We start from the raw sequence: 12,987 nt of genomic DNA, 5'->3' as shown, positions 1-12,987 counted from the left end.
GCAACAGGATTGTTTATTGCCAAAATACCCACAGGAGCAACATACTGCCACTTCTGTAACCAGGCATCTGCTTAGAAGGGACAAACAAGAATAGTGTATATATAAAATGTTGCTGGAGGGAACAGCATTACTGTGAAGTCTGTGTGTAACAATTAAAGAACGATATTTCATTTTGAATGAAGGAAATGAACAGATTTATAGGCAGGTGCATTATTTGGATACCTGCACTCTGCTAGCCAGAATTTCTGTCTTTTGTTCCAAAAGTACTGGGAATATGCTCATTTTTCTTATACCTTTTCCAAAGTCACATTTGTATTCTGTTGAGCACTGGGACAGATGTTAAATGTGACACACAACCATTGCACCTTAAGTTTATTTCATGCCTTCTACTTAAAGGGTGTTTTTCCTCTTGTCCGATTTGTTGTTTTAATAAATGCAGCAGTTTAACATTTTGCGCCATTGCAATTATGTAAGCTGCCAAATCGATCTGTTCTGTGTCCGATTGACGAAGATCACAGAGCACCAAATATGGCTGTCTATTTCACAGGAAGTGGTGCAGCTTACTAAAAAATAGTTGCAATAACAACCCAAGGACATTTAATGCATTTGCAAGGAAAAGGCAGAATGCTAATTTCATTTTAACTACACACCCATTTTTTTTTTTTTTAGGATTTTGATTGAAATGCTGCTTTAACAGTTTCAACAATTTTATTGTATTTAGTATACTCATTTGGAAATGTACTTCACTCTTTCGTTCAAAAGGTAGTAAGTAAAAGGAGGAGATGGCCCCTACAAACAGTAATCCAACATTGCTTGTACACAAGGGCCCCACTAGTTCAGCAATATAACTTTGTGCATTCATGGTGCAACTGTACTTTATTTTTTTCTGGTAGGAGTTTGCAATGACAGATCACAGGAGATTCAAAATCATTGTCTTCACCCTGCACCACATCTCCCCACGCTTGTTAAGTAAGTTTGGCGAACTTATGAAAATACCAGGTGACGTATGGAGTTACCACATGTAATAAGGTTTTAAGTTGGGGAATGAACTCCCCACTTGTGTAGCTATTAAAAACTGGCTAAACCTGCCCCTTTAGAACAACTCCGCACAATGTGCCAGTTTGTCAGGCCGGAAGTTCCTCATTCCAGGATAGGAATAGGTTTCTTGGTGTTTGCACAACACACAGAGAAGGGGACGTCTGGTGAAGTGTTTCAACTGTCTTCTCCTCTCCCTCCCCCCCCCCCCCCCCCACAGGGTGCCCTATTCAGATTCACCAATTGCCAGCGTACCCCCTAGTCTTATCAACTGTCACTTTTTTTTCTAAAGTTCAAATGAAACTAAGTATCTAATTTCAATCTTATTTTACAATTCGTGTCAATTGACTGTAAATGTAATTGTAAAATTCAGGTTCTGTTATTTTAAATGTATTGCAAATTTTCATAAATCAGCAATACACATATAAAACATTATAACATTAAAAGCATATTTGTTGTGATCACAGGGCACTCGAGGTTAGTCTGTGGCACCCCTGTGTTACATGGCACCCTGGTTGAGAAACAGTGATCTATATGGTTTAATTTTGAATGTTGTCGATTTGAACACCTATTAAAACTACATCACTATCATTTTCTACAATTTAACCCATTGCTAGTGCTAGCTTGCTATGTTTTATATCAATTTTGTGCACTGAAGCAAGTTTACAGCACTTCCCGTGGTGAAATGCAAACCATTGTGCAACACACAACACACACACACACACACACACACACAAACACACACAAAAGAAACAGTCAGACAGGAAGCAAGTGTAAAGTTAAACTTTACAGTATTTTGTTTTCTTCTATATACAAAGAATTACAGTACATATTCATGGAAGGGGCATATTCCCTTCCATTAGTGACAGAAAATGCAAGAATCTAGTTACACAGGGAGAGAAATCCAGACCAAAAAAAAGAGAACTCATGTTATTGTATATGCCCCCTTCCCTTGAAGAGACAGACACAATCTTGAACCCCTGCCCAATGGCCACCTTCATCCACTCGTGTCACACAGGCAGCAAGATGGAGCATGAATTCAGCAGAGAGCTTTGCTTCACTTTTCCAGAGTCGGGTAGCACCGGTATAAACAAGTGTTCAAGTCTTTTGTCCACACTAAGCTTCAATAGTATCAACCCCTTTTGATGCAGGAGGGGATTGTAGCAATAAAGAATACAATTCTGTCATACAGCAGCACATGGCAGGCCCTCTGCAACTGAATGCATTCAATACATGGTGCCCACCCTTTGCATATAATAGAACTTGCCATCAGGTCCAGCAGCATTAAACATCAGCTTACAAATGCCTTCACCGTTCGGAGGACCTGCTATGTACTGAACAGCAGTAGAGTTGTTAATTAATTAAAAGTTTTGCGTACAGCAGGTTCTTGATTTTCTATTGTGTGCTTGTTAATTGGTAGGGCTGACTTTTCCACAAAATGTATTCACACCGATTTTAACCCATCTTTGCTGCATGGGTCCCCCCAATGGACTGGAGGCTGCTCAAACAGATGTAGAGATTCTAGAGCCCTGTACCCCTGTTCCTCGGGCTGGAGTTCGGGGAAGCAATGTTTCAATCAAACCAGTCTGTGCACCTCTAATAAACCCAAACCCAAGGTCTCTTAACCCTGTTCCTGGATCACCACAAACTGAAAGCATAGAAGTAACCTAGAGACAGTTCGAGATGCACTTTCACATAAACAAGGTGACACAAGGCAAGCTACATACTGCAAAGTATAGTCAGCAGGGTATTGTCCCATACTACCAACTACAAGATGTCATTTCAGTGACCAGTGGTTAGTACAGTTCTAGTTCTGTCTGAAGCAGGGATTTCACGTGTCAATCTTAAGAAAAAATGCAGCATCTATTTGTGGGCAACACACAACATATCACTTAAAAAGACAATCCTCTGGCTTCCATGATCTCAGAGGCTGGGACCAATAATCTTTCATTATTTTAGAAGGAAAAAACCCAACTCTTCTTGGCTTTCTTTCAGCGTCTGACCCAAAATCCATGGGGAGGAGATTAAGAATGTGCAGCGGATCAGGAAAAAGGCAGGAGACAAAGTATCAGCATGAATCAAAGCTCTGGTTCTGTCACTTATCAATTAGGCACTGGTACAGTCACCAACACCACGATTCACAAGATTTTGGTTAAAAGAAAAATATATATTTAAATACAGTAAAACACTAAGCACAGCTGCCTTTAGCACCATGATTCCCAGTTTAAGATTGCTCCAATTTAGCAAAGAAAAGTAAGTTTAATTAACAGAGGAAGCAGTGAAAGTGTGGGGTGCGCGCACTGGAATAGGCAGGTCAGCCCTGGTTGATCACGAGAATATGCCTGTAAAGGCTGGTCTATAAAACTTTAGACTGTACCAATTTCTCAAGTCATCACATGTGACAAACGTAGGTGCATATCAACAAACCAATAAGACACCGTAGAGGCGTATTTAAGTAAAACAGGCCATAACTTGCCTTATGGTTTAGCACCACTTGGTAAATATGGCCCATAGAGCTTAACTGAAGTGAGATCACACTGATTGCAACTAGCAGAATCCCACCAAAAATTCACAGATCAGGATGTTTACTCAATCACATAAAACCTTCCTTCTCCCTGACCACATCACGAAGGGCCTTATTCTATCTACACCAAAGCTGTTTGGGCCATTTTCAGACAAAAAGCCCTATTAACTTCAATGATCATTTTCGGCCGCAAACACCCTTAACTCTTGTGAAGTATTGCAGCTCAGCAGTAGCTAAAATCCTTCTGCAATGTTGCTGATCATTATTTGCACAAACTGTACATTTACCGTTACATAGCTACAAATACACATTTTTTTTGTAATGGTTTCTGAAGTGACATGGTCCCGGCTCATTTGCTGGACTTCCAGTGAGAGAGAAAACCAATTCATTTACTGCCCCCTCCTCCTTTGTTTCAGGAGGTTCCTAAAATGCATTGCTGGCAGGCCCCCTTCAGCAAACAAAAGCACTAGCTGAAATATTTAAAAGCAGCCAGGTGACCCAATCGTTCATGTAGCTGATTTAGACTGCCAACTGCAATGGAAGGAACGCATACCCAAGCCCAATACTGCAGAAACCCTCTCCAAAACCTCCACACTAGAAGCTGCAACTGCCTCAGCAACACTAGTTTTAGTTTGGCATAGACAGCAGAGGCTGGATTACAGTCTGCAGGGGCCAAAAGCTGTTTCCCAAGGAGTTCCTTCTTGGATTCTCAACAACAAACTGGCATACAATAGCAAATAGCAGGATGAAACCACTTCATGTCAGCAACACCACAGGAGCCTACCCAATAAACTTAAATACACCCCATGTAATGCCCATTTGTAGGAAAAGCTCCCTGAACTCATACCTTGCTGATACCTACACTACTACATTTCATGGTAATAAGGCACCTCTCTGTTTCATTAGCCATCAGACACTAGAATTTGCTGACCGTAACACTGCCAGAAATGCCTTATTGCTTTTGGATCATGGACTCTTCTAAAGTGGAGGAGCACAGGGGTTAGAAGAAGCAGGGAGAAAGTCTGCCTTTCCTGGCTGCTTCCAGTCTGCTTAGCATTGCAAGTATTTCTCTGGAATGAGACGAATGCATGTGTGTGTGTGTGTGTGTGTGTGAACATGTGAGCAATCCTTCACACACAATGCTTTGTTTTTCACACAGTAGACCTCCCTCCCCAGATTACTAGGTGTAAACAAAAAAGCAGAGTACTTTTAGATACCACCTCACTTTCACGTCACCCTTGTATCCAGCATCTCTACTTCTCTTCTGGTGGGACACACCAGGCAGGGCTCGGACACAGGCTTGACAGTGTTGATGCCTGGCAATTAGAAGCAGAGTTTTGTCCTAAAGGGGGGATAGGCTTCTCTTGTGGAACAGAGGTGAATGACTTCTCTACATGGGTGCTAGGCTGGTCTAAGGGAGTAGAGGTGAATGACTTCTCTATAGTGTCTATAGACCTTTCTTGAGGTGTTTGGATGGAAGGTTTTTCTGAAGGGGATATAGACCTCTGTTTGGGGGTGTTGGGCCTCTCTCTTAGGGTTGGGGTACGGGACCTCTGTATAGGGGTTGTATGCTTCTCTGCTGGGCTTGGGCTGAAAGACCTTTCTTTTTTGGTTGGAACACATGACCTTTCTTTAAGTGTGCTCGGGGCCTCTTGGGATTCCATGGTGGATGATCTCTTTGTAGGGAATTTAGATCGCTCACTTGGGTCTGGCGTAAAGGGCCTCTCTTTAGGACTTACTGGCCTCTCTCTTGGGGGTGGGGTGCTGGGCCTAGATTTTCGGCAAGGGTTTTTGGGCTCCTGTTTAGCAGTGCCAAGTGTTGGTGTTAATGACTTCTTTAAAGGGGTGACAAACACTTCTTTAGGGGTTATGGTCAATGGTCTTTTAGCCAGTTGAAGTGTAGTGCCAGTGGGTGACGCACTCCGGACCACTTTTAATTGATCTGGTTTCTCTGATGGGGTTTTGCTTCCACCAGCCAGCAAAGCTTTTCCAGCCTGTGTGTGTTGCTTTAGAGCAGAGGTCAGCAGCACCTTCCCAGTACCAGTGGGGTACGCCACCAGGACCTTCCCTGCTGGCGTAGGCGGCTTCCCTGCCGAGGTCAGCAGTACCCTCCCAACGGGTGGAGGGTTCTTTCCAACAGAGGTCAACAGTACCTTCCCAGCAGATAGAGGCTTCTTCCCAAAAGTAGCCAGCACAACCTTCTCAGCAGACAGAGATTTCTTCCCCACAGAGGTCAAGAGCATCTTCCCAGCAGGCAGTGGTTTCTGGCCAGTAGATGCCAGAATTACCTTCCTTGCAGGGAGAGACTTTTGCCCAGCAGAGGCCAGAAGTACTTTTCCAGCAGGAAGAAGTTTCTGCTCAGCAGACGCCAGCACCACCTTCCTAGGACCAATACGGTTTCTTTTAAGGGCCAACAGCACCTTCCCTGCTGTTGGGGGGCTGGTCACTGTGGGGGCCAACAGCACCTTTTCTGCTGTTGGGGGGCTGGTCACTGTTGGAGCTAACAGCACTTTTGTTAGTGGAGCATTTCGTTTGTGGACGTCCGGGACCAAAGATTTCTCCTTGGCACTATCCAATGTCTCTTTCTTTGGGAGCGAGGTTCCTGCAGGATCCTTCTCTATGCTGGATTGGGGTTCATACTCCCGGATTTCTCCTGGCTCTAAGGGGTGAAGCCCACATGGGTCGTGCTCCGTGCAGGATAATCGACCATCCAGCTTGGAGATGAAGAGCATGTCCTCGCGGTGCTGCTTGCAGAAGGAGCTGGGGCACATCTCACAAAAAGAAGCTGCATCCTTGTTGCAGATGTCACACTGATGCCATGGGCATTCCCACTTCCCTAAAGAGAAAAACATGTCCTGTTAGAAGATCTACTGCCCACATGGAGGAGACAGGAAGACTATGAAACCTACATTATATTATTCTTCTGTAGACCTTGCAGTCTAATTTAGTTGCAGATGGTCTTTCAAATCACAGGTGAGTACAGAACATTAACTTGTCACTGCATTAACACTTCTGGTATGGTAACAAAAGTGGCCAGGTTTATTTATTTATTTTTAAAATCAATGCAGTGCTTGACTTAAGTCCTTTAATCAATCTGGTGCTTCAGGGGTTAACGTAGCTACAGCCTGATTTGACAAATACAATATATTGAATTTATGACCGGTCTTTTTTCTTGGGTTTGTGTTGGTCTTCAAAGAGGGCATGATTGGCTCGTGGCCAGTTAGATTTCCCCTGCTGTGCAAAAATAAAAAAATCCCCATCTGTGCAAAAAAATAAATAAATCCCCTGCTGTGCAAAAAAAAAAAAAAAAATGTATATATATATATTCACATTATTAAGGTTATGGTGGGTACAAAAAGTGACAAAAAAACCCCCACAATAAAGCATTTAGCAAATGGAAATATTACTGTATGTTCATTTGCATGTCTTAGACAGGTCTGCAACCCGTGTCACTTTTTTTACCCACCATAACCTTAAATAATGTGTGGTGAATACCTACTCTTAGTCTCAAACCAGCATAGCCAGCGCAACCAACCTCACACTGATGATACCCATCAAGGTTGAAACATGTCTGCGAGTGGGTTTACTGGCTTTGCATCTCACCCTAGCCTATGCTTAAAAGCTGTGTTTAAAGCAGCATGCATTAGCTTAAGGGTTGCTCGTGTAATATGAGCTTGAGACAAAAGGTGGCACTGTGTGCTCATTTGCATGTCATTTCCCAGAATCCCTTGCTGTAGTGGAAGTGCTGTGTGCTGGGTGACAATGGTGAAAGACAGGGTTGCAGACCTGTTAAAGACATGCAAATGAACATACAGTAATATTTCCATTTGCTATCTATATATCTATATCTGCATCACAGAGAGGGGTATCAGTTCACGCCTTAGTTGGGAGACTATTAAAAAAAAATCAAAAAAAAAATCAGACTATCATGTAACGTCATCTACTCTGCATACCAAGAGGTACATATTCAGCATCGTGGCAAAAAGACAAATCCAAGCGTACGCACACTGCATGGGTAAAAGATGTCAAGGACAGATAACTGTTCCTTTTGCAAAAATAGACGTTAGGCTGTCAAATTGTTGGTACAAGCGTGCATGTGGAGAGCAGTATAAGTATTAGAAAAAGGAAGTTTTTTTTCTTCTAAAGTCGTAAAACCCTCAACCTAGCGGCTGATTTATGAAAGCGTGGGTTCATATTGTTTTCAATGGGAAAAGAATGGTATATAGGGCTTGTCTTGGAGTTATGAAATCAGAATTCAGGTGTGTTTGGGATCAAATATGTAAATTTTCATATTTCTATGCCAGTGACCTCTCTGGGGGAAAAACCTATGACATGGTAACATACTGGATAGGGATTTGTGTTTTATGTTGTATCCTGTTATTTTAAGGAACGGTCCGGACACCGCACACACACTGCAGCTCTCTCCTCTGCTGGCGCTTCCTGGTAGTTCCCTTCCAGTCAATATGTAAATGCGCAGAGCAACCTCTATGTGTTTCGCAACTACGTGCTTCGTCAGGAGAAAATAGATGCGAAACGTGTACAGGTCACGAGAGGTCGCTCTGCGCATTTACCCATTTCACGTTCACACTAGTTCCTGCTGCCGCTTGTGGTCAGTGTCTATTCCCCTCATTGTGTTTTTGAACCAAGTTTGTTCTAGATGCTTTTATTTTAAAGTTTATTTGGACTCACTTGGTTCATTTTTGGCTACTATGCTCTGACAGAGTTGAGATTGGGTCTTTTACCCCATAGTGGGATTGTTTATATGTTATATGTCGGTATATTAATATTATAGGTTTATTATTTATTTGTATTAGTGTATTGTATATATCATTTATTGTGATTTATACATTTTTTGTGGTCATTTGACCAGTTATTTATGGTCTTAAAATTATTTCCCATCTAATCTGTGGTGCGCTTTATGTGCATTGTTTTTTTGTCGTTTTGGGAGCTCCTTCTGGGGTTCTCATTTATAGGAGTGTCTGCGGAGTGGCTCCTCACACGCAGCTGCAAACGGATTACGTTTATTGGTTTTACAGACCGCTCGAGCGCAGAAACCTTATTGCTTGTCTTTTGTACCAGGGACACGGGCGAGAAGAGTATCAGAGGAGGCTTGGCGGAGGCGTGGCTGTGAGCGGTTCGCCCTCATTGGCTAAACCGCTCACGTGATGCGCCCGTCGCCGGCCAATAACAAGATCCTCTATCTCCTCTCCAGTTGTCCGCCCGGCAGCTCCAGCTGGCGCGCACAACACTACTGGTATGCCAACTTTAATTGGATGTATGTCTTTTGCTTTTGCGCCGCCGGCGTGTTCTGGTATAATCACGGCCTTGGGGCCACACATCTATGCTCACTCTCCCCCCACATGTAACCTGCAGGCTGGCACTCTTCTCTCATCTCTCCCAGCTACTACAGGCTGAAACCCCACACACACAAACTGGTATTAAATTGCAGGTTCATACACAAAAGTATTAAAAACTCTGGCCTGGAACTCCTTCAGCCTAAATTGCAGTTACTGCCTGGCATATCACCGTCTCTCAAAAATGCCAACTCTGCAGGCTGGCATGGTCTTCCCTAGCACATGCACTTGCCTGCAGGTCTACGTGTTAGGTGTAGGCAGTCTGCATGGTACACCTTTGGGCAGCCTAGCTTTTTGCAGGACACCAACTGCCCTCCGTCTCCGCAGCTGAAACACTCCTCTTCGTGCTCCTTGACCACCTCCGCCTGCGCCTTGCGTTTCCCATGCGGTTTCTTTTTTTTGCCCTTGTCCTCCGACACGGCTGGTTGGTTCTGAAGGCAGAGGAAAATAAGCAATCCCCCCAGTCAGTGCGTCTCCCATACATAACTTCCCCTCTGAACTGCTGAACCATCACTGTGAGCCCTAAGCAGATACCTTAGGTGCCCAACGCTCCGCCTCGCCAACAGAACCCTTCATTGGTGCAACTTGCAAGGCAAAATGCTGTTGACCCTCCATCACAGAACACATGAACATTTCCATTGTATTTTATACAATTAAACATTTTGAAATAGTAAGATCTCTAAAAAAAGATCTATATTATATAATGATATTAATAATTATAAATGTAACATGTAGTAATTAGTCTAATTCTATTATGTATGCCCTTCATCCACAAAAGCAGCAGATTCAGGAAAGGCTCAAATCACAACTCCACTGCTCTCCTCCTGCTAGTGACCCCTCATAGCTACTGTTATTGAACAAATAACAAGGAGTAACGCGCTGTCCCATTAGCTCCTTCCGTGCGCTGCACCAGCCCGTGACGTCCCTGTGCACGGAAAGGTCTGTATACAGGTCTCATCACACACCTTGGGCCGCACTCCTAGGAAGCCGCTGCAGTTGGGCGCTCCGCATTTACAGACAGTCTTCCCATTCCCTAGACACTCCAGGTTGTAGTTAAAGGTTAGTTCAATCCCTGGGGATGGAAGCAGAAGTAAAAAGGAATTGAAGTCAGAGTAATAATAAATGTATATGAAAGAGCGTGGCTTATGAGAACTAGTGTCTTATGACCATTCAAATGTATAGTCCCATTCCCCACACCTCAAAAAAAAAATATCCAACAGCAGCATTTGAATTGTATTTAGCACCATTAAAAACATTTTTTTTCACACATCTAACCTATATAAAAGAAAACCAATACGCTCTATTTTATTTATCAAATGTTTTACCAAGAAATAATGCAGCAGATCCTCCTAGGCAGAGAAAGAACCGGCACTCAAGAGGTCTTAAAAAGGGATATTCTTTATTACAAACGAATCGACGTTTCGGTCACGAACACTGACCTTTGTCTATTGCACACTATGAAAAGCATCTCGACATAGTGAATGTCCTTGGTGCCAAATTTTGTGAAATGGTGTTGCTTAGCAACATGGCCATATTATTTGTAAACAACTACAAAAGTAAGGACAACCTGAAAACTGTGGTGACAGTGTCATATGACATTATGCATACATATCATACCTGGTTATTACAAGAACTGTGACTATTATAGGAGAAGGAGTGGCTCAGTGAGTAAATACACTGACTGGCACAGAGAGTTTGAAGCAGGAGAACCTGGTTCAATTTCTGGTGTCGGCTCCTTGTGACCGTGACAGATTGTAAGCTCTACGGTGCAGGGACTGTGTCTGCAAAATGTCTCTAAAAAATCAGTTCTGTACTATGAGAAAATACTTGTAACATTTTAATTTTTTTAAACAATTTTTAAGACATTTTTAATGTATTCTAATGTAACAAGCATTTTTGTTTCTATAGAAACCATTTACAAAGTCACACCCCCTTCCTGTTCTGTTACAGGCTCTGGCTCTTGAGCCCCGCCCTCTCTCTAGCAGTGCACCAATTGTATCTAGTGCCTGCCTGGTCACATGATCTTCCAAACAGAACTTTGCATTGTGTTTTGCAGCAACAACAATTAAATAACCCCGAGCAAAGCGATCGATTACAGGAAAACAGATCTATCTCCAACTTAGCTAATCACTTGTCAGTGTGCAGATTGTATTAATGCACATATTGGAAGAAAAAAAAAAAACTTTTGTTTAGAAAGGGCAGCTTTCAGTGCAGACTGTCTAATCTGTAGTGCATGTGCATAAATTAAATACTTAAAAGAACTGTACTTAAGACTGTATAGATATGCAGAGAAGCTTAAATATAACAATATATGAATCTTAAATCATACTTGGAGAAATATGTATATATAGTTGACATGTCTATTAATTATACATTTTTAGACGACCATTGCACATCTATTATCTGTTCATCTATTTTTAAATAACTGGACTAATAAGTTTGCTTAAAGAAGTCATTGTGCATTGTCACAGAGGCAAATAAAAATTGCCGGTTTTTTAATAGTATGTCCCACAGGTATTAGTGGCCAATAGTAAGATATTCAAAAGTTAGAACAAAAAAATAAAAATGAAGGTAACTTTTGTTGCATATCAATATTTTCAACGACAGTCCATCAGTTTCCATATGAGCACTGAACCGATAATAGTAGACCATTGACATTTATGTTAGATTATATATTGGTGTATCATTGATAGAGGTTCAAGATTATGCTTCATCGGGAGAATTCACCGTCATAGCAAATATCATCCCATCATCATAGATACAGGCTTTTTTAATTTATTTTTTGTAGATGAGGTTGAAGAAAAGACTTATACCCATCAAGTTCAACCTATACTAAATTTAGACGACAGATACTTGATCCTATATCCGTACTTACAGTATACTGATCCAGAGGAAGGCAAATAAAAAACCCCAGTGAAACATCATCCAATGATATCTCATAAGGGAAACCCGAGCACAGAAGATGCCTCCTCATTGAGGTGCAATCCGCCCCTAGCAAAAAGGTAACACCTCTCAGAAAAGGAGTCCCAGTGCTCTAAAAACCCCAAACTCTCCTTTCAACACCACTTTCCTAGCCCTGCATTGATCTAATGACGCACTGTTCAAAGTAAGGCCCGTAATATAGTGCGCGCGCCTGTGCGAATGCGCGTGCACATAACGCACGCTTTTTGTGTGTATGCTGTGAGCGACTGGGATGGAAGATAATGTGTGGGTATATATATATGTGTGTGTGTATGAGTGTGTATATATGTGTGTGAGTGTATATGTGTGTATAGATTGCGAGTTAAAAATGTACTAAATAATATTTAAGAAAAAATGTTGCATAAATAAAAAAAATTATTGTGCAGCTTTGACACACACACACACACACACACACACACACACACACACACACACACACACACACACACACACACACACACACACACACACACACACACACACACACACACACACACACACACACACACACACCGGCAGTAGCGGCGCAAAATAATTATTTTCCCCATCTTCTCCTTTGGCGGCCGGCTTCACGCTCACTGCCGTGCACGCGCGGCACCATTATAGAAAGGCTGACTAACTACAGCCATGTATAAGTGCCGTGCGGCGGAGCGTACACGGCCACTATATAACAGCCCGTAGTCTCATTACGAGGCATTGCCATTTCATGGCAGCATATATAACGCACATTTCACTTCAGTTCATTTTTGCGCCATTTACTAATTGGGTAGCTTCAGTCGTGACATGTAATGTCAGTAACTCGCGATTATGACGTTATTACCGTCTGACACACACACATACACACACAGGTATACGTGTGTGTGTATATATGTATGTGCACACACACACACACACTGTGTGGGTGGGTATGTATGTACATATACTCATACACACAAGTGTGTGCGTGTGTGTATCCATGTATTGTCATGATAATATCATGAGATATTAAAATATCAAACTGTAGCTACATTAACCCTTAAAGCACCAGAAGAGAGAAGCTGGGAGAGCTAGACAGCAAGAAGGAAGACAGTGATGCAGAGACAGATAGCAGAGGGGAGAGAGAGACTGGGAAAG

General features: G+C 42.4%; 1 protein-coding gene across 9 annotated transcripts in view; it reads right to left on the bottom strand.

The window, feature by feature from the left end:
* Positions 1-1,809: 1,809 nt before the first annotated feature.
* The window catches only part of NSD1 (nuclear receptor binding SET domain protein 1), a 93,863-nt gene continuing 82,685 nt past the window's right edge, over positions 1,810-12,987 (bottom strand). For all 9 annotated transcript variants that reach the window (XM_075600815.1, XM_075600822.1, XM_075600814.1 and 6 more), the window contains 3 exons: positions 9,879-9,985; positions 9,146-9,344; positions 1,810-6,395 (listed from right to left, as the gene is read on the bottom strand). In XM_075600815.1, coding sequence (XP_075456930.1) covers positions 4,813-6,395; positions 9,146-9,344; positions 9,879-9,985 — 1,889 coding nt within the window. In that variant the 3' untranslated portion in view covers positions 1,810-4,812. The remainder of the gene's footprint in view (positions 6,396-9,145; positions 9,345-9,878; positions 9,986-12,987) is intronic.

Source organism: Ascaphus truei, chromosome 5 (assembly GCF_040206685.1).
Source record: "Ascaphus truei isolate aAscTru1 chromosome 5, aAscTru1.hap1, whole genome shotgun sequence".
Classification (NCBI taxonomy): Eukaryota; Metazoa; Chordata; class Amphibia; order Anura; family Ascaphidae; genus Ascaphus; species Ascaphus truei.
The sequence above is the reverse complement of the archived record's forward strand: the minus strand, read 5'-3'. Positions and strand labels throughout refer to the sequence as shown.